General features: G+C 51.0%; 1 protein-coding gene across 1 annotated transcript in view; it reads right to left on the bottom strand.

Moving 5' to 3' along the window:
- limch1b (LIM and calponin homology domains 1b) overlaps nucleotides 1–24184 on the bottom strand; it is a 67827-nt gene that overhangs the window by 16261 nt on the left and 27382 nt on the right. Inside the window, exons 2-8 of the mRNA XM_084690902.1 lie at nucleotides 21954–22024; nucleotides 18940–19009; nucleotides 11786–11892; nucleotides 10209–10239; nucleotides 7172–7282; nucleotides 4967–5165; nucleotides 2274–2529 (exon numbers count right to left, since the gene is read on the bottom strand). Of these exons, the coding sequence (XP_084547028.1) occupies nucleotides 2274–2529; nucleotides 4967–5165; nucleotides 7172–7282; nucleotides 10209–10239; nucleotides 11786–11892; nucleotides 18940–19009; nucleotides 21954–22024 (845 nt within the window). The remainder of the gene's footprint in view (nucleotides 1–2273; nucleotides 2530–4966; nucleotides 5166–7171; nucleotides 7283–10208; nucleotides 10240–11785; nucleotides 11893–18939; nucleotides 19010–21953; nucleotides 22025–24184) is intronic.

Below are 24184 nucleotides of genomic sequence, written 5' to 3'. Positions count from 1 at the left end.
CAACAATAGCAGAGCTCCAGGGAGGCCTGCTCAGAGAGCAGCACCCCAGAACCACTACTGGAACTCAGATACAGAGTCCAGTCCTCCCTGCTGCAAGGCAGGTCCCCAGACCTGCAGCACAGCCAGGGTCAACAGAGATGGGGGGGGTTGAATCCAACATGGAACCAAATACACAGAGATTAAGATCGACCAGGCCTGTCTGGAGAAGCAGGCAAAGTTCAGCATTTTAAAATCGTTAGTTTCATCTGGGACTGTTGGAAGGATCATCATGGTGTGTCGTGATTGAGGGAAGGATTGTGATGTGAGAGAGAGGGCAGGGTTTTTACTGAACACTGTTAGAGAGGAAGGGTGGGAGGAAAGGGTGGAAAGGGTTTTAATTTTGGTGCGATTGCACTGTTGGGGATTTGTTGTCAGGGTGAGGGTCGGGGTGAGGGTCGGGGTGAGGGTCGGAGGGATCTGCACCTGTGCTCTGCGGTGACGCTCAGCTGCGTGGCGGTGCGGGGGTTTAGGCTGGTCTGGGGCTCGCTGACCCTCCTCGCACCAGACACCGACCAACAAGCTCTGGACGGAGCCACACTCCCTTCATCCTCCCTCCTCCTCTCCTCCTCCTCCTCCTCCCTCCTCCTCTCCTCAGGTTCCTGCCGCTGGTTCTGGGGTTGGGGGGGCTGGGCTTGGGGTTCTGGAGAGGAGGGGGTAGCAGGGGCTACGGGGGATTCCTCTAAAGCAGGGCTTTCGTTCGGACTGTTACATCACACACACACACACACACAGCCACACAACACAAACACCGTCACAACACTCAAAGGATGGCACATTCACACATGACCAAGGAAAGTTACACAGACAACACAGTATTATGACGGGGATTAAGGGACGACCAAACACACATCCAGACCAAGACAGGAAGTGGAGACAAACAGGAAGGAGGAAAAACAAATAAAACAAACCATGATGATGATGAGTGTATATCCAGGGATCTGCATAATGCTGGTATGACAGAAGTGGTTTCATGACGGTGGAACTTCATTAATACAGTCAGTCTCAGGTGTTCAAGTTCAGATCAGGCCAATCACACAAAAACACACACCTACACACAAACACACACACACACACACCTATAGCCACAAACATACACGTACACAGGCAAACACATAACTAATACACACAAACGCTGAACACTGCCAAATCTGTACCAACAGTGACTCTAAGAATCAAACTTGTTTTCTTCCCTACATGTAGTCCTTGTAGCCTTCCACTGGAGTGTTGACTGCAAGGAAAAGTATTGGCTAACTACAGTACAATTCATTCCAAACAAATTGAACATGAATAAAGAGCTTAAACAAATAAAAAGACACTGATGAGTCCTAGACCGTCACACTTTCATTCCCCGCTTGTGTCTATTCTGCAGTTTCTCCTCGTTACCTGCTTTCAAATGGGCCTCAACGCTGGCCAATGAAAATACACATCTGGTCTCGATCAGCCCCTCCCCTTCGTGCCACTACTGTACCAGAAACATCCCTCTCTCCTCTCTCTCCTCCGCATGTTCCACATCAGACATGCACACAACCCCAGGCATCTCCTTCATTTGGGGAATTACAGTGTGAAGGAAAATTGGCTTGTGCTAGGTGTTTTCTAAAGTGCTGTGTCAAATCTAAGCGAATGAAAACACTCCGAGATATGGAGAGAAGTAGTCCATCACTACATCCAGACAGTTGTAGGAAAGAATAACTGTTCAGAGTTTGTTTTGCCTCAATGGTAATAGCAGAGAAATAGCCATTAGTGTTTAGTGGATTGATGGCCCTTTTGCTGCCATTCACCACAGCTAATAAAAACACAAAGCTAACAAGCTAGCAATGAGCGGGAGTCAGGAATTCTGTCTCTGTGTAAATAAACCAAATCCTGAACATGTGAATCCTGAACATGTGAATCCTGAACATGTGAATCCTGAACATGTGAATCCTGAACATGTGAATCCTGAACATGTGAACTGTGAATCTTCAGATGGATCTTTGTCCACTGGCAGCTAAACAGGTCATCACTTCCTGCCCTTGTTCCATCACACATGCTTTTCTCTATTAAATCATTGTTTTATTGATACATAAAACAATCAAGCCCCCGGGCATGGAGCTGCCATTCATCGTAGATCCGTCGCTGGATCAGAAGCGCGAGGCACGTTCAAATGAGGGCACGTTGAAATGAGAAACAAGATGGTCTGAAGTCAGCCACGTTTCCCCCTAGTGGAGAGATGACCAGCGGCTTCCTCTGCTACTCACCTGAAGGGTCTGTCGCCCCCTATGGGGGAGGTGGCGGTGCTCCAGCTCGTGCGGCCGCCCTCGTCACGGTCGGCCCTCCGCCTGCGGAGGGGGGTGGGGACGTAGCCGCTCTGGTTGCTCTTGTTGGGCAGGTACTGGTTGAAGGGCATGGCGGCCCGGGGCTCACTGACCGAGGTGCGGCGAGCCAGCATGTCGTCCTTGCGCACATCCGGGAGCTTCCTGTGAGGGGCGTCCGACTCTGAGTCACTGCCCCGGCCTGGGGGGGGGGGACACAAGGTCAGAGCCATGTCCTACAGTGCCTACTATACCTGTAAGGATCCGTGTTATCATCCAACCGTTCTGAAGCTGTCGACAATTTGGGTCAGTGTTCACAGAGCATGAGAGAAAATACAAAGAGAGAGAGAGAGAGTGACAGAGAGAGAGGGAGAGAGAGAGAGAGTGACAGAGAGAGAGAGAGAGTGACAGAGAGAGAGGGAGAGTGACAGAGAGAGAGAGAGTGACAGAGAGAGAGAGTGACAGAGACCTCTGGTGTTCAAGTTCCGATCAGGACAATCTCATTCAAACACAATGACTGTGTAGAAGGAGAGAGTTGCAGTCTATGTCTGTCTGTCTGTCTGTCTGTCTGTCTGCCCGTCTGTCTGCCTGCCCGTCTGTCTGCCTGCCCGTCTGTCTGCCTGCCCGTCTGTCTGCCTGCCCGTCTGTCTGCCTGCCCGTCTGTCTGCCTGCCCGTCTGTCTGCCTGCCTGCCCGTCTGTCTGCCTGCCTGCCCGTCTGTCTGCCTGCCTGCCCGTCTGTCTGCCTGCCTGCCCGTCTGTCTGCCTGCCTGCCCGTCTGTCTGTCTGCCTGCCCGTCTGTCTGTCTGCCTGCCTGCCTGCCCGTCTGTCTGCCTGCCCGTCTGTCTGTCTGTCCGCCTGCCTGCCTGCCTGCCTGTCTGTCTGTCTGTCTGTCTGTCTGTCTATCTATCTGTCTCTGCCTGCCTGCCTGCCTGTCTGTCTGCCTGCCTGTGGGCCTGTCTCTCTCTGCCTGCCTGCCTGCCTGCTTGTCTGCCTGTGACTTCCCTCTCCACTTGCCTCCAAACAGTAACAAGCCCTCAGCGCAGCTGAAACACACATTTGGTGACGAACATTGTAACCTTTTACAAGAGCCTCCATAACAAGTTCAGATGAAGCACAGTGCAGCAATCAGCAGCTCTCTATTGTACACTTGTGGCCACGGTGGCATTATAAAAAAACATAAAAAATAAAAAAAATCAGCCATTTTTGTCTTGTTTGTGGGACATAAATATTCTTCCCAGCCGTCTAAACGGCTTTAAACGTTTTAACAGTTTCCACGTCTGCCTCTCCAACATTTAACCTTCATCATGGCGTCAAACATAACATGCTTTCATCAGGAACTGTCCCTGGTGGTTGTAGTGGAGTGTGTGAGGCAGTGAGGCAGTGAGGTCCACTGGGTGATGAGCCAGTCTCTTCTCCCTGAGACTGCACGTGAGTCACTACCAGAGGCAGTTTGAGGACAGCATCTAGTTCTCTAATGACAGCTGGAGAAACACACACACTGTGTTTCTGTGTGTGTGTGTGGTGGGGGGTGGGTGGTTGTGAGAGAGAGATCATGTGTGTGTGTGTGTGAGTGAGAGAGTGAGATAGAGATTGGGTGTGTGTGGTCATTTCAGGGCTGTGGTCACGCCTCACTTGTGGCTCACTGCTGACCAATCAGGTTCTTTAACGGCCCTGGACGGCCAATCGGAAGGCTTTACCGTTGGCCTTACGAGAGCTTTTTTGACGTTGTTAGCCTGGCTGGAAAACAAATAAAAAATCCTATTTGTGTTTTCCCTCCAGTGTGTTTGCTGGAGAGTGTGTGGTGACGATGACAGGCGAGAAGCTCTCACAGGGCAGAGCAGCCTGAGGTGCTGCAGGGCACAGGAGCGTCTCAGCAACCTCATACAGCCCAGAGCACTCACACAGCTAGCTCAGAGAGGAGATGGACTCTTCTGATTAGTGTGTGTGTGCGTGTGTACATTCATGGCGTTAGATCAAATTCCCTTTCCAGTTCCGAGCAGAACACTCACTAAACTTGTCCTTTCAGCTGCTGCTGTGTGTTGAGCAACATCACAGACTCAAACAGACGGCAGAGCAACACTCTCCTGAACACTGAGAAACCATCCATCACAGTCACCCCCCCACACACACACACACACGTCAATCCAGCTCATCTCCTTTCCATCCCGTCACCTGCTCTGACCAGAATGTGCTCTGTTTCCCCTGAACACACACACACACACACACACCACACACACACACACACACACACACACACACACACCTTCACTTAACACAAGTCCCTTTTAAGGGTGCCTTCTAAAGGCTTGTAACCCATGGTAACGGGCTGAAATAGTCGAGAGGAGCAACACAGACCGTTCTTTGTCCAGATGTCAGAGACGGCGCTGCCAGATGATGTCATCGACGTGGGACGCGATGGTCGTCAACACCGCCCATCTGATACTACCACGATCTGACTACAGACTCAACTGACCTGATAAAAAACTGACCTGATTAAAAAATGTACCTGATAAAAAAACTGACCTGATTAAAAACGGACCTGAGACAACAGCAAATCCTTTCCACCTTTTTCTTCTACAGAGCAAATTGTCAGGTCGAACCAAACAAAACCCTTGACTGGAAGGAGGGTGTGTCCTACCATCGCTGCTGCCGCGGGCGACCAGACCGTCGGGGGACGGGGTGTGTGGGGAGCGTGAGCCCAGAGAGTCCAGGCTGTCGAAGGAGTCGTCGCGGGCGTGGCGCGGCGGGGAGAGAGAGTCGCTCCGCTCAGAGTCCCAGCAGTCCACGTAGCCACTGTCCCTCACGCTGCAGCGAGGGCTGTCCAGCTCCTCCACCTCCTGGGGGTGCACACACCACACACACACACCACACACACACCATACACACACCACACACACACCATACACACACCACACACACACCACACACCATATACACACCACACACACACCATACACACACCACACACACACCATATACACACCACACACACACCACACACACACACCACACACCACACACCACACACACACACCACACACCACACACCATACACACACCACACACACCATACACACACCATACACACACCATACACACACCACACACACACACACCATATACACACCATACACACCACACACACACACACACACACACACCATACACACACCACACACACACCATACACACACCACACACACACCATACACACACCACACACACACACACCATATACACACCATACACACCACACACACACACACACACACACACCATACACACACCACACACACACCATACACACACCACACACACACACACACCATATACACACCACACACCACACACCATATACACACCACACACACACCATACACACACCACACACACACCATATACACACCATACACACCACACACACATCATACACACACACACACACACACACAGATATGATACACAACAATTACAATATCTCACCTCAGATACAAGAAGAGCTGTAGAAGACCTGAACACTTGCTCACAACCTCTCTCTCTCTACCTCTCTCTTATATCCAGGTGTGGCTCTAGCTCTCTCGCCCTCAGGGCTCCAGTACTGGCCTCCCTGGTTCCAGGGCTGCTGGAAGGCTTTTCCTGTCTGCCAGAGGAGCTTCCTGTCTGCCAGAGGAGCTTCCTGTTCCCTCCCTGTTTCCCCTCCTCTTTCTCACAACACACACTCCCTCGTTTGGTGATACTGTTCCTGATTTTTCTCTGTCTTTATGTGTGTCTCTCTGTGTGTCTCTCTGTGTGTCTCTCTGTGTGTCTCTCTGTGTGTCTCTCTGTGTCCCTCTCTGTGTCCCTCTCTGTGTCCCTCTCTGTGTCCCTCTCTGTGTCTCTCTGTGTGTCCCTCTCTGTGTCTCTCTGTGTCTCTCTGTGTCTCTCTGTGTCTCTCTCTGTGTCTCTCTCTGTGTCTCTCTCTGTGTCTCTCTCTGTGTCTCTCTCTGTGTCTCTCTCTGTGTCTCTCTCTCTGTCTCTCTCTCTGTCTCTCTCTCTGTCTCTCTCTCTGTCTCTCTCTGTGTCTCTCTCTGTGTCTCTCTCTGTGTCTCTCTCTGTGTCTCTCTGTGTCTCTAAGTGTCCAGTGTGGTTGATCAGGTGGGGGGACGTGACTGTCTCCAGGGGGACGCGGGGACATCTGGAGAAACACTCTGAACTCTTTAAATGGAGGAGCACAGAGGGAAGTCACGTTGTGGAGACGGAATAAATCGCAAAGCAGTGATATCATGCTCTGAGTGGCTGTCGTGTGTGTGTGTGAGAGTGTGTGTGTGTGAGAGTGTGTCTGTGTGAGAGTGTGTCTGTGAGAATGTGTGTGTGTGAGAGTGTGTCTGTGAGAATGTGTGTGTGTGTGTGGTGTGTGTGTGTGAGTGAGTGTGTGTGTAAGTGATGGGAGGAGATCCCTGCTAACGTTAAGTCTGATAAAGCCCTCAGTCTAGTTCAGACACGGTCTGGCTTGGAGGCCTGAGATCATCCCTGGACAATGGAGGGAAGGGGGTGGAGTGACAGAGAGAGAGAGAGACACTGAAAGATAGACAGCCTTGCAGTGCTTTCCAAAGATGACTCCATGACGGAGTGAGAGAGCGAGAGAGCGAGAGAGCGAGAGAGCGAGAGAGAGAGAAGGATAGAAAGAGAGAGGGATGGTAAACCCATCCCAAAAGGACATGAAATCACACGTCCCAACATTTATAAACGTAAACAGTTTCTTCAACAACACACACTGTGTGTGTATGTGTGTGTGTGTGTTGCTCCGGTCTTCTATGAGGAAGTAATTCAGAGGTGCTTAGGGTGTGTGTGTGTGTGTGTGTACCTTTCGCATGTGTAACAGCAGGCCCTCGAACTCCTTCAGTTCCAGGGTGGGTCCACTGTAGGAGATGCAGCTGTTGGCGGCCCGGCCCAGCCAGTAGAGGGTGATCAGAACCTGGCAACCCAGAAACAACCAGTAGAGGGTGATCAGAACCTGGCAACCCAGAAACAACCAGTAGAGGGTGATCAGAACCGGGCAACCCAGAAACAACCAGTAGAGGGTGATCAGAACCTGGCAACCCAGAAACAACCAGTAGAGGGTGATCAGAACCTGGCAATCCTGACAACGCTAACCCTGCTACTAGCAACAACGTTTCTCAAAAAACCCTCTCTCTCTGCTTTCTGCAGCACAAGCTTGGTGATGCTGTGTAAAGTACAATTGTAAATACCCAATCATGCCTAACTATCGATGATTTAGGTGGAATACGAAACAGAATAAATATTGTCATATAAGGCTGTAGTATTGGTTTAGCTAATCTTGATATTTTCCTATGGCTAGCATCCAGCAAGATCTTTCTGTACAAACAAGACAATCTTGGGCTTTTATCCTGGCCTTCATACGGCTCCAAAGCATCACGCTGCCGCTACACAACAGTAGCAGCCACCTGTACTGCTACTGAAGGAACATTCCTGCTACTTGGTTTGCTGTGCTAGCAGGTTAGCCTAGCCCGGCACTGATCAATCATTGCAGTATCACACTATATCAATCCTTCCACCTAGGGTGCTGTGTGGACTCATAGAAGCAGTACAGGGAGAGAGAGAGAGAGAGAGAGAGAGAGAGAGGGAGTACAGAGAGGAGAGAGAGGGAGTACAGAGAGGAGAGAGAGATCTCCTCACCAGGCCGAGCTGCTTGGAGGAGTCAGCATTTCTCCTCCAGACGTGTGGAGAGCAAAACCCTGCAGGCTGTCCAGCAGCACAGATAAACACCTGGACTCTAGGACCCTGCAGGCTGTCCAGCAGCACAGATAAACACCTGGACTCTAGGACCCTGCAGGCTGTCCAGCAGCACAGACAAACACCTGGACTCTAGGACCCTGCAGGCTGTCCAGCAGCACAGACAAACACCTGGACTCTGGTCCTTTCACTGCCACCGGGCGGTGCAGGTTGAACGTCGTACGATGAGGAAAGGGCTTGGTGAGCTGTGTTTTACAGAGCTAGGCAGAGATACCACTGTTATAATCTGACAAATTGTTAAATCTATATGCTACATTGACAGAATGTGTTTCACATTAAAACAACCAAGTTGATCTGATTGGAGGAGGCCTTATTGAGAGACTGTGGCACGCATTTCCCGCATTTAGGAAAGATTTGGGCTTGTGTCAAAAGTCTTCTGTTTGCATTCTCAGTTTACGTGACAGGAAAACTATTGCAGGAATGAGGGTTGAAAAGCATCCAACCTGGCAACCCTCACTGCACTTGGCAACAACAAACAACCTTGAGACAACAGGGGAAAGACTAGGTCTTCAGATGCAGGCAGACGACATGTTAAACACCTGCCTGTCTCCAGGAGCTGTCTGATCGGTCAGAGGAGCTGCATCCGGCCGACACAATCACCTGTGTGTGTGTGTGTGTGTGTGTGTGGTGCACAGTCATAGTCACACACACACACACTTTCTGACCTAGCTGCAGCACCAAGCTGAAACTCAAAATTATATTTAGTCCAAGCAGGATTCACACACACACACACACACACACACACACACACACACACACACACACACACACACACACACACAAACACACAAACACACACACACACACAGCTTCTAGTTCACTCCTAAATCCATCTGAATCCACGTTTCACCAGTTTTCTAGCGTAACTCCTTCCACTCGCGCTCGTCGGAGCAGCTCACACACACGGCTGCCTCCCCAGCCCAGGCAGGAGCACGTGGAGAGACGCTAGCCCGCTCACACTGCAGAGACTGGGGCAGCCTGACGCTAGCCCTGCTCACACTGCAGAGACTGGGGCAGCCTGACGCTAGCCCTGCTCACACTGCAGAGACTGGGGCAGCCTGACGCTAGCCCTGCTCACACTGCAGAGACTGGGGCAGCCTGACGCTAGCCCGCTCACACTGCAGAGACTGGGGCAGCCTGACGCTAGCCCGCTCACACTGCAGAGACTGGGGCAGCCTGACGCTAGCCCTGCTCACACTGCAGAGACTGGGGCAGCCTGACGCTAGCCCTGCTCACACTGCAGAGACTGGGGCAGCCTGACGCTAGCCCTGCTCACACTGCAGAGACTGGGGCAGCCTGACGCTAGCCCTGCTCACACTGCAGAGACTGGGGCAGCCAGACGCTAGCCCTGCTCACACTGCAGAGACTGGGGCAGCCTGACGCTAGCCCTGCTCACACTGCAGAGACTGGGGCAGCCTGACAGCTGCACCACGCCTGCTGCTCTTAGTAGCAGAGAGGGAGAGGTAGGACAGGAGGGAGGGAGGTGGAGGCAGGGAGAGGTAGGACAGGAGGGAGGTGGAGGCAGGGAGAGGTAGGACAGAAGGGAGGGAGGTGGAGGCAGGGAGAGGTAGGACAGAAGGGAGGTGGAGGCAGGGAGCGGTAGGACAGGAGGGAGGTGGAGGCAGGGAGAGGTAGGACAGGAGGGAGGTGGAGGCAGGGAGAGGTAGGACAGGAGGGAGGTGGAGGCAGGGAGAGGTAAGACAGGAGGGAGGTGGAGGCAGGGAGAGGTAGGACAGGAGGGAGGTGGAGGCAGGGAGCGGTAGGACAGGAGGGAGGTGGAGGCAGGGAGCAGTAGGACAGGAGGGAGGGACAGGATGGAGAAAGCTGACCGGGGTGGAGGTGGAGGAAAAGAAAGAAACGTGGCACCTATTCTTCATAGAGAGAGATAAAGAGAGAGAGAGAGATAGAGGCAAATCTCTATCTCTATCTCAGAGAAAGGCAGATAAGGGGAGAGAGAACACCAAAGACAGGGGTTCACACACGCCAGTCAGACAAAAGCTGACACACGGAAACACACCAAAACTAAAAGGTGTTTTTAAACGACACAAAGTAGCAGACAGGTTGGGATGTGAGAGGGGGGTACTTACATTCTTCAGCTTCCTGGTGTTGTCTGCGATCCTGAGGGAAACAGGAAACACAGCTCAGTCACGTGACCACTTCAACACACAGCGCTGGTGAGCAGCTTCTCTGAGGGCTGCTTGCAACTCTGCGCACGCACACACACACACACACACACACGCACACACACACACACACACACACACACACACACACACACACACACAGTGTTGAGGAATAACACACTGACAGATGAAGCTGTGGAAATACCCATTGGGGATGAGAGGAGAGAGATAAAGAGATGGGTGGAGATAAGAGAGAAAGAAAGAAAGAAAGAAAGAAAGAAAGAAAGAGAGAGAGAGCAGGTCTGGGAGTATGACTAGCAGTCTCTCCCCCACCTATCTATCTTCTGCTACCCTCAGGGACTGAAGACCAGTACAGCAAGTCCCTGCGTTGTCTCTCCTCTCCTCTCTCTCAGCTGAACAGTGACACAGGCAGTCTGGCAGGTCATTCTAGCCTATGTAACCGTGTGGTAAGCCTTCCAGAGAATCCAAAGCAGATTCCACAAGGCATTAGATCACCTTGACCCTCCTCCTCTCTTGACACAAGACCTTCTGAAGTGTCACTCGTCAAGGTAAAGGATCTGTTTGAATAAACAGGAGGTAATATTTCAAGTGTTAGCTCAGTTCTTAGATGTACGTCTGAGCGACAAGGAGAGGAGGGGAGGGTAGGAGGGGAGAGGAGGGTAGGAGGGGAGGGCAGGGGAGGAGGGGAGGGCAGGGCAGGGGAGGAGGGCAGGGCAGGGGAGGGGAGGAGAGGAGGGGAGGGCAGGGAGGGTAGGAGAGGAGGGCAAGGGAGGAGAGGAGAGGAGAGGAGGGGAGGGCAGGGGAGGGTAGGAGGGGAGGGGAGGGGGGGAGGGGAGGAGGGCAGGGAAGGGGGGGAGGGCAGGGGAGGAGGGGAGAAATGGAGAGGACTGTCAGATAGAGACCAGGTGTTAATACTAAACCCTGATCATGACTCATCAGCCTCCAACCCTCCATCACACACACATGTACACACATGTACACACATGTACACATGTGTAAACACACACACACACACACCTGACAGAACCAGCCAAGCCAGCAGTGAGACAGATATAGGATGAGTATCTATGATATCACATGCTGAAGACCCGCCTCTCTGCCCCGCCCCCCAGTGATTGTCAGCTCGCTGACGGACTGCCATGAGGCCCGTCGGCGTGCCAACAACTGGTTGCTGGGCAACAACGAGGCAGTGATCATGGTAGTGTTGGTGTGTTGTTTATACAGTGACAACAGATAGCATTGTGTTCCTGAACAAACACACAAGTCTTTTGTTGTGACAGTGAGCTGTAGTAATGACACAAGGTGGCACAAGTAGATCCACAGATAGAGAGACGATGATAGACACACACACACACAGACAAGCACACACACAGACAAGCACACACACAGACACACACACACAGACAGGCACACAGACACACACACAGACACACACACAGACACACACATACACACAGACACAAGCACACAGACACACACACACACACATACACAGACACACACACACCGCTGTGTCTTACTTGGCGTTGGGCCGTGTGGACGTGTCCTGCAGGTCTCCTGGATCAAACAGCTGAGAGCCCTTCAGGCCCAGCTCCTCGCAGCCTCGCAGGAACACACACAGGTTGTCCTGCAACACACACACACACACTTTATGATCAGTTAAACATCTCACCATCAATACACCCAAAATAACACATTTGTGTTGATGAAGTGGAAACCATGAGCAACAGTCTTGCTAACACACACAAACACACACTTTTTAAACACTCTCACAGAGAACCCAGCAGTGAAACCAGACCAGAGTTTAGACGTTTAAGCTTTTTCAGTCCAACAATGAAGAACTCTCACTCTCTGTATCTCCCTCGACGGATCTCCTCTCAAATATCTCCTCTTAACGTCTCAGGTTTAATCTCTCCGATCATCCCCCGTCTCCTCTCTCCTCCCTCTCTCCCAGTCTCCAAACTTCTCTCCCTCTTTCACTCAGCTATGACAATCCTTCTCTATCTCCACCTGTTCCTCTCTCTCTCACACACACACACTGACCTGGCCAGGTGTCTTATGGTCCTTTGTTCAGAGGGTGCAACCTGACTCTACCTCCGCTTCCGTCTCCCTCTCCTCTCCGGTTCCCAGGTTCCCCTTCTCTCCCTTTCACTCTCTCTGTCTGTCTCTCTCTCGTGCTTTCACTCTCCCTCTCTCTCGGTCTCTCCCCCAGCAGACAGCCTCAGAGAGACTCAGCCAGGGCAACACAGCTCCCTCCCTCCCTCCCTCCCTCCCTCCCTCCCTCCCTCCCTCCCTCCCTCCCTCCCTCCCTCCCTCCCTCCCTCCCTCCCTCCCTCCCTCCCTCCCTCCCTCCCTCCCTCCCTCCCTCCCTCCCTCCCTCCCTCCCTCCCTCACTCCCTCACTCACACGCATTATGCATAAAGAAAAAGATTATGAGACTGTACATGTCCACCCTCACTGTGCGCATACACACACACACACACACACACTTTCTCACGTTCTCAGCCTCTCCCGAACTGCCCCTCCAGCCCTCCCTGTCTTCCTGTCTGGAAGAAGGCCATCGACTACCCCAGAGAGGAGACCCCACCCAACACTCTCACAGCCAACACTCTCACACACAACACACACACACACAGCCAACACACACACACACAAACAGCAAACAAATACACCCAAAATTCAAACACAACACACACACCTCCCTCTTTGAGAGCACACAGAACAGATGCAAAGTTGGTCACACATTCTGTACACGTTACTGCAACATGGCTGCCTCACCTCTCACCTCTCTATTCCAGACCATTTCCACTTAGCGGCCCACTCGCATACGTCAAATACTTTTGCAGCCGCCTAACAAATCTGTTCACTTAATTTGCGGTTATCAAACGTTTAACAACACCACCGGAGCCAAACAGTTCGCTTTCACGTAAGAATGTATTTGAGCGATCAAAGAAGAAAGAAAAAGAAAAAAGTATCACCTCAGCGCCACAGTTGGCACACATTGTAAAGAGAACCTGTAACTACCATGGCCAGGCCAGGTCTAGAACTCCTGGTGAAGTTAGAAACTTGACTTCTTATAACCAGAACAGGTTATGTTCACCCTTAACTATTGTTCTCTTAACACTACACTCGGCTTCTTGCTTTTTTTCCTCGACCAATAACAGCTCGCCCTCACGAAGATCTCGCCCATTTCCAGGTTTCGGTTAGAAACTGAGAAAGACGTTATATTATATTGTATTTGTTTAACATTAACGACTAGCAAGCAAGCTGATAGATAATTGAGAACATTATAATGTGGCTAAAATTGTTAGCAAGCTAGCCTAGCTAACGTTACTGCTCAAACTCAGATAGCTAGCACTAGCCTAGCTACTGTAGCCACTTTTACTGTGTGAGTCAGACAAACCTTGCCTTCGTAATTGTCGATGTAGCTCGAAACATACAATTTTAACCCCTTTTCCCTCTAGCTTGAAGGGCAGCAACATAGACTTCTATGTACATCGTTGATTGTAATTTTGGGAAGGCATCCCGAAGTCCTCGTACAAAACGGCATTTTGTGTTTGAGAACAAGCTAACGTAACTGCTTGCTGCCGGAAGTTGTTGACCTGGGTTATGCAATCCAGGTCCAAAAGTCCAAAAGTGATGCGTGCATAGTGGATTGAAGTGGTATGCAAGTTAAGGCAGAAATGTCAGTTGGTCTTTCATCAACATGCCAAGCGTAACTATTGGCGTTTTGGTCATGATGAATTAAAAGGCAGAATGTTAAAATTCTTACAAATAAAAAATTACAATCATTTACCAACAGTATATCTAAATACTTTGGCAGCCCACCTGTATTACCCTAGCGGACCACTAGGGGGATGTGCGGCCCCTGTATTACCCTAGCGGACCACTAGGGGGATGTGCGGCCCCTGGGTTGAGAATCGCTGCTCTATTCATACGTTTTTATGTAATTATGCTAGAAAAAGACTGGACATTCTTTGATGACATTCAATTCCTGCTGCAGTCTAAACTCACTGGTAACCACAGGGCCCTACTCCCGACAGATGAATACACTAGTTCTGATCATCATTACTGCATTCTTTCTAGTTTTTGCCATTTTTGTTGCCATTCTTGCTTGGTGGTGCCAGTTGCGAGCAGATTTGAATTTACGTGTTTAAAGGGGCATGTTAAGTGTGAGGATGTTAGTGCGTGAGGGTGGCCCCAGCAGCATGTTCCTCACACACACACACACACAAACACCACAGCTACGGTCAGCCTGTTGAAACAATAACAAAGACCTGGTTGCCAGCAAATTCCAACGTTCCAAAGAAAATATTTCCTCTGAATATTTCCTCTCCGAAATACCGCAAGAGAACAGCATTTAAACTCTGTCCGTCCTTTGAAATGACACATGTTCTGATTGTGCTGCCGGAATCAATGTCTGTCTGGACGGGGACCCGAAGTGTCCGCAGGAATGCATCAAGGCAGCTGTCACACCCAGAACCTGAGACCAGCCCAGAGAGACCAGCCCAGAGAGATCAGCTCAGAGAGACCAGCTCAGAGAGACCAGCTCAGAGAGACCAGCCCAGAGAGACCAGCCCAGAGAGACCAGCCCAGAGAGATCAGCTCAGAGACCAGCCCAGAGACCCCAGCTCAGAGAGACCAGCTCAGAGAGACCAGCCCAGAGAGACCAGCTCAGAGAGACCAGCTCAGAGAGACCAGCTCAGAGAGACCAGCCCAGAGAGAAATACAAGACCTGTGTGTCAAACAAATGTGTCTTCGACACTATCTTCCCCGCCAATCAAAACACAGAAACCCCAGAGAGACCAGCCCTTGGGGGTCTAAACTCACACACACGCACACACACGTGATTCATCAGAAGCTTGCTGTGAGCTTGACTATGAGGTTTATGTTGAGCATCTGTCCTGTACAGTATGTGACTACTGTACAGTATGTGACTACTGTACAGTATGTGACTACTGTACAGTAGTATCTGACTACTGTACAGTAGTATCTGACTACTGTACATTATCTGACTACTGCACAGTAGTATCTGACTACTGTACAGTAGTATCGGACTACTGTACAGTAGTATCGGACTACTGTACAGTAGTATCTGACTACTGGCCATACAACCTTACTGTGGATGTCCTGATTCATCGTACGTAGTGTCATGCTAACCATGCAGCTGTTGACCTGTGTAAGTGCTCTGGAATCTACTAAACCATCACGCTAATGGGGTTAGCACAGGAGGCCCTGGTAAAGCCCTTCTGTTATAATCGCCTCTTGATCCTGACCCAACACGTCAACAAGCAGAACATGAAGAACGCAGAACGAGCGCACATCCTCTTTCCACACAGAGAACGCTGAACAACTCTACAACCTGTTCCACACGGAGAACGCAGAACAACTCTACAACCTGTTCCACACGGAAGCGCACTGAAACAGAACACCCCAGACTGTAACATTCCTCCCCAAGCCGTGATCCGTATCCACGGTGATTACTCTGAGCTCCCCTGGGCCTCCCCAGTTAGCCCCAAACAGGAACAGGAAGGGGAGTGGGCTGTGTTTTATTACGATGGACCAGATAACAGCAGGCTCCTTGTTTATACGTTTCTCACCTCTGTGGTCAGAGAGAGAGCAGGCCGGCTGGACGTGGGTTTGGAGCCCAGCGTGGCTGCTGTTGTTGCAGTGTGGATAACTGCACTCAAGCCCCCGTGAGCACAACAGGATGTGGTTTCTTTGTTGCGTTCAAATCAGTAAATCAGTTCAGCGGGCCTTTCTTTGTCGTAAAATAAAGGATTTAGCATTGGTCAAGGGAGGTGGTGTGGGGGCACCTGGCGGCTCACTGGGCGAGTGTGCGTACCGTGTAGTCGGAGGCCTCACTGAAGCGGCTTGGGCCTTAGCTGCGTATCTCCCCCTCTCTCTCTCTCTCTCACTGTCACACCACTTAAAAAGGGAGGAATCTTAACTGGGTCTGAGTCTGTGGTTCATGCTTCAGAAGGTGGTGTGGAGCTGCCAGGGGGTTGGCATCAAACACGCTGATAATCCGCCTCATCTTCTCCCTCCTCTCAGTTCCCATCTGACAGACAGCTAGCCTGGGCTGAGGGACCACTGAGAACTCCTGGAAGCCTTTAATAGACTGGTTCGACCCACTCCAGATTAACTGTTCCCTTGTGTCATTTAAACAGAATTCATTAGGCAGCCGACACTTGTAATAAAGAAACCGGCAAAGACCGCAGCAAAGACCGCAGCAAAGGCCGCAGCAAAGGCCGCAGCAAAGGACGCAGCAAAGGACGCAGCAAAGGACGCAGCAAAGACCGCAGCAAAGGCCGCAGCAAAGGACGCAGCAAAGACCACAGCAAAGACCGCAGCAAAGGCCGCAGCAAAGGACGCAGCAAAGACCACAGCAAAGACCGCAGCAAAGGCCGCAGCAAAGACCGCAGCAAAGGCCGCAGCAAAGACCGCAGCAAAGGCCGCAGCAAAGACCGCAGCAAAGACCGCAGCAAAGGCCGCAGCCATGTAAACAGAGGGGTTTCCCAAAAACCTGACGAGGTGGCGGGGCAGAGCCAGATGAACGGGAATAACATTTTTCAACGTTTTGTTTGACGGCGAAACACAGTATAAAACATTAGTGAGATTGATCGAGGCGCTGCCTTTTAGCCTTCAAGAGTGTAATAAGATAATTCCTTGTTATTGTATCGGGGGACTGCAGCAGGGATATGGCCGCCCAGAGCGCGGCTGTGTAATCAGCCGTGACTTGTTAAAAGCCAGAAGAGGAAGGTTGGCAGCGATTAGAGACGCCGTCGCTAGATAAGAGGAGAGAGAGCAGCCAAACCAAACTTCCTCCAAAACAGCTCCAGTCCACCCTATTCTTTTACACTTGGCCCCAGAACCCATCCATCTAAACTCTCTTAATTGATGCCCTTCCTCTATGCTTTTGTTGGCTCTTTTACAGCTGTAAACTTATTTTTCTTTCTCTTCTTTCTTCTTTTTGTCACACTCATCCAGACTCCCTCCAGTTCTCTCTTCTTCCTTTCTCAGTCCCTCTGTCCTTCCACATGATCTAAATGGTACCAACCACATCACCATCATCTCTGTCCCTCCCTTCCTCAACCTCCCAAACCAGGCAGGAAGGAGGAGGACAAGCAGGGGGGCAGGGAGTGGGGCAGGGAGCAGAGAGAAGGATTCCTCAAGGGTCAAGCAGATGACAAGCAAACAGAGATGATGTCATGGGATATGAGGAGTGGGTGTCCAAGCACGCCCTATCAGAGGGCACCGCGGGGGGTCCGAGGAGCAGCGCGAGGCCAGAAGGAGAGGAAGGAAGTGACCTCCACCTCCACCAGTGTCAGGAGCCTCCGTCTGGATGTCCAGACCGGCCGGGTGGGCTTCTCATCCACAGCGAGCTCTCTGTTCCTACGAGGGGCACAGCGCTGGCCCACTGTGGACCTGCCGTCCGGTCCCAGAGAATGTGTCAAGATCAGGGGGCGGGGGCTGGGGCGGGGGCTGGGACGGGGGCACTGAAATGTGCCCTCACACAGCTGTTCTGTCAGACAGATAACTTCACAAATGTGGGAGAGGGACAGAGGAAGAGAGAGTGAGAGAGAGAGCGACAGAGGAAGAAAGAGAGAGTTGAATAGGAGAGAGAGAGCAGAGGAGAAGACTGTAAAACCTTGTAGAGGAAGAGAGACAGACGTGTGAAAATCAAGAGAAACCGATGGAAGAATGTTACTTGAAGTTTTCATACTTCCTGTCTTGTTTCAACAACCCTGCTCATCTCCCAGTCCACCTCATCTCTCTCAGTCCTGCTCATCAGAGCAGCCGTGAATCTGAAGACTTGAAAATGTGTATAAGGAGGTGTAAAAATGAAGCTAGATTTTGATGATAATGATTCGTGTCCATGTGTTTTGCATAAATTTGCATGTAACACAATTTGGTTGTGATTTCATTTTGAAATGATCCATTCCAGTTGATTAGCCAAAGAGTGCTCAACTCGGTGTCATGCATGTGTGCATGTAATCAACATGGTTTCCCCGAAACTGACAGAAACAATATCTCTCTCACACACACACACACACACACACACACACACACACACACACTAATGACTAACAGTTCACACTCTTTCCTTTCTCCAGATGTTAATCAAACACCACTTGACTGTTCTTGTGGGCACGAGAGAGCAGAATATGCTGCACACATGAGTCAACTGTTCAGCATAGCAGACAGACAGTTAGAGAGGAGAGGGTGGATTATGAACAGGCACAAGCAGATGTGGAGTGGGAGGATGGAGAGATGGAGAGATGGAGATGGAGGTGAAAGGGGAACTCGCTGTGACAGCCATGGTAGTGGGAGGGTAGAGGGACAGAGAGATGAAGAGCTGGAGGGATGGAGGACAGAGGGATGGAGGACAGAGGGATGGAGGACAGAGGGATGGAGGACAGAGGGATGGAGGACAGAGGGATGGAGGACAGAGGGATGGAGGACAGAGGGATGGAGGACAGAGGGATGGAGGACAGAGAGATGGAGGACAGAGAGATGGAGGACAGAGGGATGGAGGACAGAGGGATGGAGGACAGAGGGATGGAGGACAGAGGGATTGGAGGACAGAGAGATGGAGGACAGAGAGATGGAGGACAGAGGGATGGAGGACAGAGGGATGGAGGACAGAGAGATGGAGGACAGAGGAACTCACCACGCCAGCGATGGGAGTCGGGAGTCTGTTGATCTTCTTCACCAAGCCAGGTTTGACAGAACTCAACAACCTGCGAGAGAAAGAGAGCGAGTGATAGAGAGGCAGAGCAAAAGAAAAAGAGAGTTTAACTTAGCATAACTTATCATATAATCACTCAATATTAAAAATACACACTTACGGACCACCTGGAACCAGTGGGAACCACATACAACACAGATTCTTAAAGCCGGATTCTTAAAGCCAGATTCTTAAAGCCAGATTCCTAAATTCCTAAAGAAGATAACTGACCCGTCCACATCTTACAACTGCAGCCAGTCAGATCCCTTGTATACACAGACAACAGCTGCTAGATCCCACTAACACCCTTCCCCAAAGATCCAGTTTGGCCATCTCAGACCAGCCAACACACAGGGCTTAGGGTGAGTCTCTCCTGGGACCAGGAGACTGGAGAGAGAGGCTGGAGAGAGAGGCACAGCTCTGAGGCAGAGCCTAACAGCTGCCCCTGGGCAAAGCTCCAGGGAGCAGACTGACCAAATATCTGGACATCTGTCCTGCCTCTGCAGCCTCTGCAGCCTCTCCTCAGCTCCTGCAGCCTGGATGGAAGGAATCTAAAGGGAGAGATTGGGGAGGTACGAGGATGCACCTGCTTTGCCTCATTCTGAGAGCTCAGCAGGAAACTGTCACAGAGGAAGTGGGTGTGACTGCCATTAGACATTACTGTCACGGAGAGAAGGCAAAAGTACACACATCCTTCACTTCAACCATCTCAAAGCATGAATACAAAAAGACACACAGCGCAATCGCCAGGAATCCTTTTTGACACAGACATTTTCAAACATTTCCCTCATATATGGCCATCTGTGGTTAGGAATGCCTCTTTTCTCAGTCAAGTGACATCGCTAACTCCCTCCATAACGGATCTTTTTTTAGGAAAATATTTTGTTAACCTTTCCAAACTTTTTTTCCTAAACTTTTTTCCCCCACACACAACACAACACAAAACAAGTTTTTAATAATTTCAACGTAAAACTTTTTTTCCCCCATTTTTTTTCTCTTTTTTCCCAAACTAAAAAGTTACGTAAAAAATCTAATACAAACTTTCTGAGAAGAAAAAAAAAATCATCCTTTCAAAAAAAAAAAATCTGTCACGACTGCCCCCTTACACACACACACACACACCACCCCTCTCCCCTGTCGTATCCTCCCATGCTCACATCCTGCTTGAAGGGCAACCTCACAAGGGTACAGGCCACTAGCACACTTCCTGTCTGGCTGTGTAGCCCTTCTTATGAGTCTCTCCAGCCAGGACACACTCTACACTACACTCAATACTTCCTCCACTACACCCTTCAGGTGCAAGGTGTGGGTGTGTGTGTGCAGGGTTTGTCACACACACACACACACACACACACCTTGCACACATACACGCAATATGTGTTATCTGATCTAAGACCTGTTATTGAGGTTCCACCTGAGGAATGTTCCAGAAGAGGCCCGGTTCTCTGTTCCCCTCACGTGACAGAACCCAGATAACCGTCTGAGGAGCGAGGACGAGGCCAGCGCCCGTGTGAGAGGAGATGGATGATGAGCGGAGAGGATTATGGGGGGGGGAGGCCCTGGTTGTTTTGACGATAGGGTTTACTCCCAACAGAGAAGCTGTGAGGAGATGGTATCTGTGTGTGACAGCTGCTTTGGATCGAGCTGTGATAAACTTCTGTCTTGTTTGTCATTCTGACACACGGTTCTGTTTGTTTATGGACAGTAAGTGAGGTTGGCTTTAGCAGAAGTCTGTCTCTCTCTCTCTTACACACACTCTGTCTTCTCCTCCTAAACATACTGTACACACATTCTTCTCCTCTTACACGCACTGTACACACACACACACACACACACAATGACAGCAAGTCTCCAACCTAGGATTACCCATCTGTTTGTGTTGACCCCATTGACCCCCTCTATCATCTCCAGTGAGAGTCTGCCTCCTCCTCCTCCCCCCCTCTCCCCCCTCCCCCCCTCTCCCCAGGGCTGTCCTATCAGCAAGCCCCTCAGTAGAACATGAGGAAACACTCCATAACCATCCCAGATTTACAGTCCCCCTGCTGAAAGCAGCAGGTTGTAAAGTACATGCTGTGAAGCCTGCCCCCCCTTCGTGGGGCCACAGATGGCTGATGGATGCGAGATCCCTCTCCAACACCCAGACACCACCCTGGAGACACCACCCTGGAGACACCACCACCCTGGAGACACCACCACCCTGGAGACACCACCCTGGAGACACCACCACCCTGGAGACACCACCACCCTGGAGACACCACCACCCTGGAGACACCACCACCCTGGAGACACCACCCTGGAGACACCACCACCCTGGAGACACCACCCTGGAGACACCACCCTGGAGACACCACCCTGGAGACACCACCACCCTGGAGACACCACCACCCTGGAGACACCACCACCCTGGAGACACCACCACCCTGGAGACACCACCCTAGAGACACCACCACCCTGGAGGCTTCCTGCCCCACAGGGGATCCGTTAGGTCTAATGACGGTCAGGACAGTCTATCTGCCAGGAGGGAGAGGAGGGCCGTCCGGGCTGGCTCTGAGGGGCAGTCACATCTGACAGGAGCTGATCTTAAAGGAGGAGCCTGGTTGCTTTCTAGGCTAAGCTCTGTCCTCAGTCACTCAGGTTATATTTAACACTCCGGACCAAATATATCTGAGCGAGTCAGCATCATCATCAACTATGCATGTGCTGCAATGTAGGACATGTGATGTGCAGAGAAACCACTGAGAACGATGAGGGGGACCTGCGTGGAACGGCGACTGCATTCAAACACAGATCTGACATTTACTGTACTAAACACCTTCATTGACATGCATCAAGACTGAATGACCGGATCGTTTAAGAAAAAGAGGAGGGATAACCAGGCAGTAAGAGAGAAGGAGGAACAACCAGGCAGTGAGAGAGAAGGAGGAACAACCAGGCAGTTAAAGCGTGTAAGAACTTACTCGCACAGCAGGATCCCGTTCTCCAGACCTCCTCTGAAGTCCTTGTCCCCGAAGCAGCGTCCCGTCACCGCCTGAACACAGACAGACAGACAGACCAGTTCAGCATTCATGACATAATACCTTTCCCCTATTCACTTCAGGTATTGTTGGTCAAGAGATACAACCTGTACTGTACCCCCGCTTCTCTCTCTCTCTCTCTTTCTGTCTTTCTCTCCCTGTTTCCTCCAGTCCCCCCTCCAAGCTGAGACTGTGGCACCAACACTACAACACAACACCTTTGCACCGGTGAAGCTTCTGACAGGCGTCCTCTCAGACAGAATCCTGCCCCAGCTGAAGGGGACTCAAAACCATGGCTTCTCAAACTGCTACATCCACTGTCCCGAGAAACCACTGCTTTCCCTCCCCCTGACCGAGGTAGCCTCACTGGGCATGCTGGGAAGCCGGGCTGCCACGTCACACCTACAGCTCCTCTCTTGTTGACAGCGCTAAGCTAACAAGCTTGGCTTAAGCTGCAGTCATCCCCACCATGCGCTCCTCCCTGGTTCTGTGGAGGGTAATCAGGAGTGACAGTGGGGTTTAGCTGGTAGTATGTCCCTGCTCTGGTGCTGCATGATGTGAGTGGCAGGTCTCTGGTGCTGCATGATGTGAGTGGCAGGTCTCTGGTGCTGCATGATCTGAGTGGCAGGTCTCTGGTGCTGCATGATGTGAGTGGCAGGTCTCTGGTGCTGCATGATGTGAGTGGCAGGTCTCTGGTGCTGCATGATCTGAGTGGCAGGTCTCTGGTGCTGCATGATGTGAGTGGCCCGGTCACAACGTCCAGGTGAAGCGTATTGTTCAGCGTTAAGCTGGCAGTTAAGACAGCACTGTAGCTGAACTCCAAGGTGATCCTGAAGAAGGATCTTGACCTTCTCAACTCTCAGGAATCCTGACACGATAAACCTCACTCTCTCTCACACACACACACACACAGTCACTCACACACACACACACACACACACACATACACTCACACACTTACAGTACACACTCATCCACTTCACACTCACAGTAAATAATCCCCCACACACACACACACACACACACACACACTGTACCCTATATACAGCAAAAGCTACAAGCTCTTAGTACCAATATCATAAAATCTTATTGAAATGATAATAGATGATTGAAGTGATTTCATTCAAAAATCACTCTCAAAGTAATTCAGCACAGTTAAAAATGGCAATTTTGAAACTCCCAAATCTTTGGGTCTCGCTCATTTGAAAGCCAAAACAATTAGGGGATTAAATTTGCTGTTTCTGTTTCCCTTTGTTTGCACAGCTGTGGGGGAGAGGGGCAGAGATCTGTGTTGGCCGGCCCGGGGGGCTGCGAGTCCTTTCTGTCAGTTCCTTGGCTCGCTCGCGCTCCTGGATGGTGTACAACAGAAACTGACTGCTGTGTGTCAGGAAGCGGGCCAGCATGCTGATCAGGGCTGCCTACTGCTGGTGGAACTGTGTGTGTTGGGGGGGATGTGTGTGTGTGTGTGTGTGTGCACCGTGTGTAGGCTGAGTGTGTTGAGTGAGTGTGTGTGTGTGCACCGGAGAGTGAGTGTGTGCGTGTGTAAGTGTGGTCTCTCTGTGTATTTGTGTGTGTAACAGATTCAGTTACACACACAACAACAACAAGCCATTCAGTCCTACTATTCACAGCGGAGCACGGAGTGTAAAGCGAGTATTGTTTAAACCATAGGCAAAACAAAAGGCTACTGGGGGTGGGGTCTGTTTACCTGTTCAAACACATGTTCTGTATCATCAACTCATACCTCATAACTGCCCCATTACACATATTATAATGTTCAGCTGGATGATTTTTACTGTGGTATCCTGATCTAGCTCATCTGTCTGGGTTGTTTTAACATCCACAGTAAAAGGCCTGACCTTGATTTACCGATGGAGCTCGATAAATTCTCTGGACGGAATCTAGCATCCCTGCGAAGTCTGCAGGCGTGAGTAATGACTCGCATTGACCCAGCTGTCCATCGGCTTGTGCTAATGCAGATCAACTCTCAGTCAGGATCTGGAGGGGCCCCTTCACATCGCTGGGATCATCTGCAGAGCCTCACCTCACCCCTGAGCACAGCGGAGAGACTACCACACAGTCACTAAGTCCTCCAGCACCCCTTACCCCTCCCCCCGCCTGTCTGTAGCACTGGCAGACCGACCGACCGACGGACACAGCAGAGAACAGACTGG

This window comes from Hypomesus nipponensis, chromosome 1 (genome assembly GCF_054491055.1).
Source record: "Hypomesus nipponensis isolate SF chromosome 1, ASM5449105v1, whole genome shotgun sequence".
NCBI lineage: Eukaryota > Metazoa > Chordata > Actinopteri > Osmeriformes > Osmeridae > Hypomesus > Hypomesus nipponensis.
Note: the sequence above shows the minus strand (reverse complement) of the source record. Positions and strands in the feature narration are given on the sequence as shown.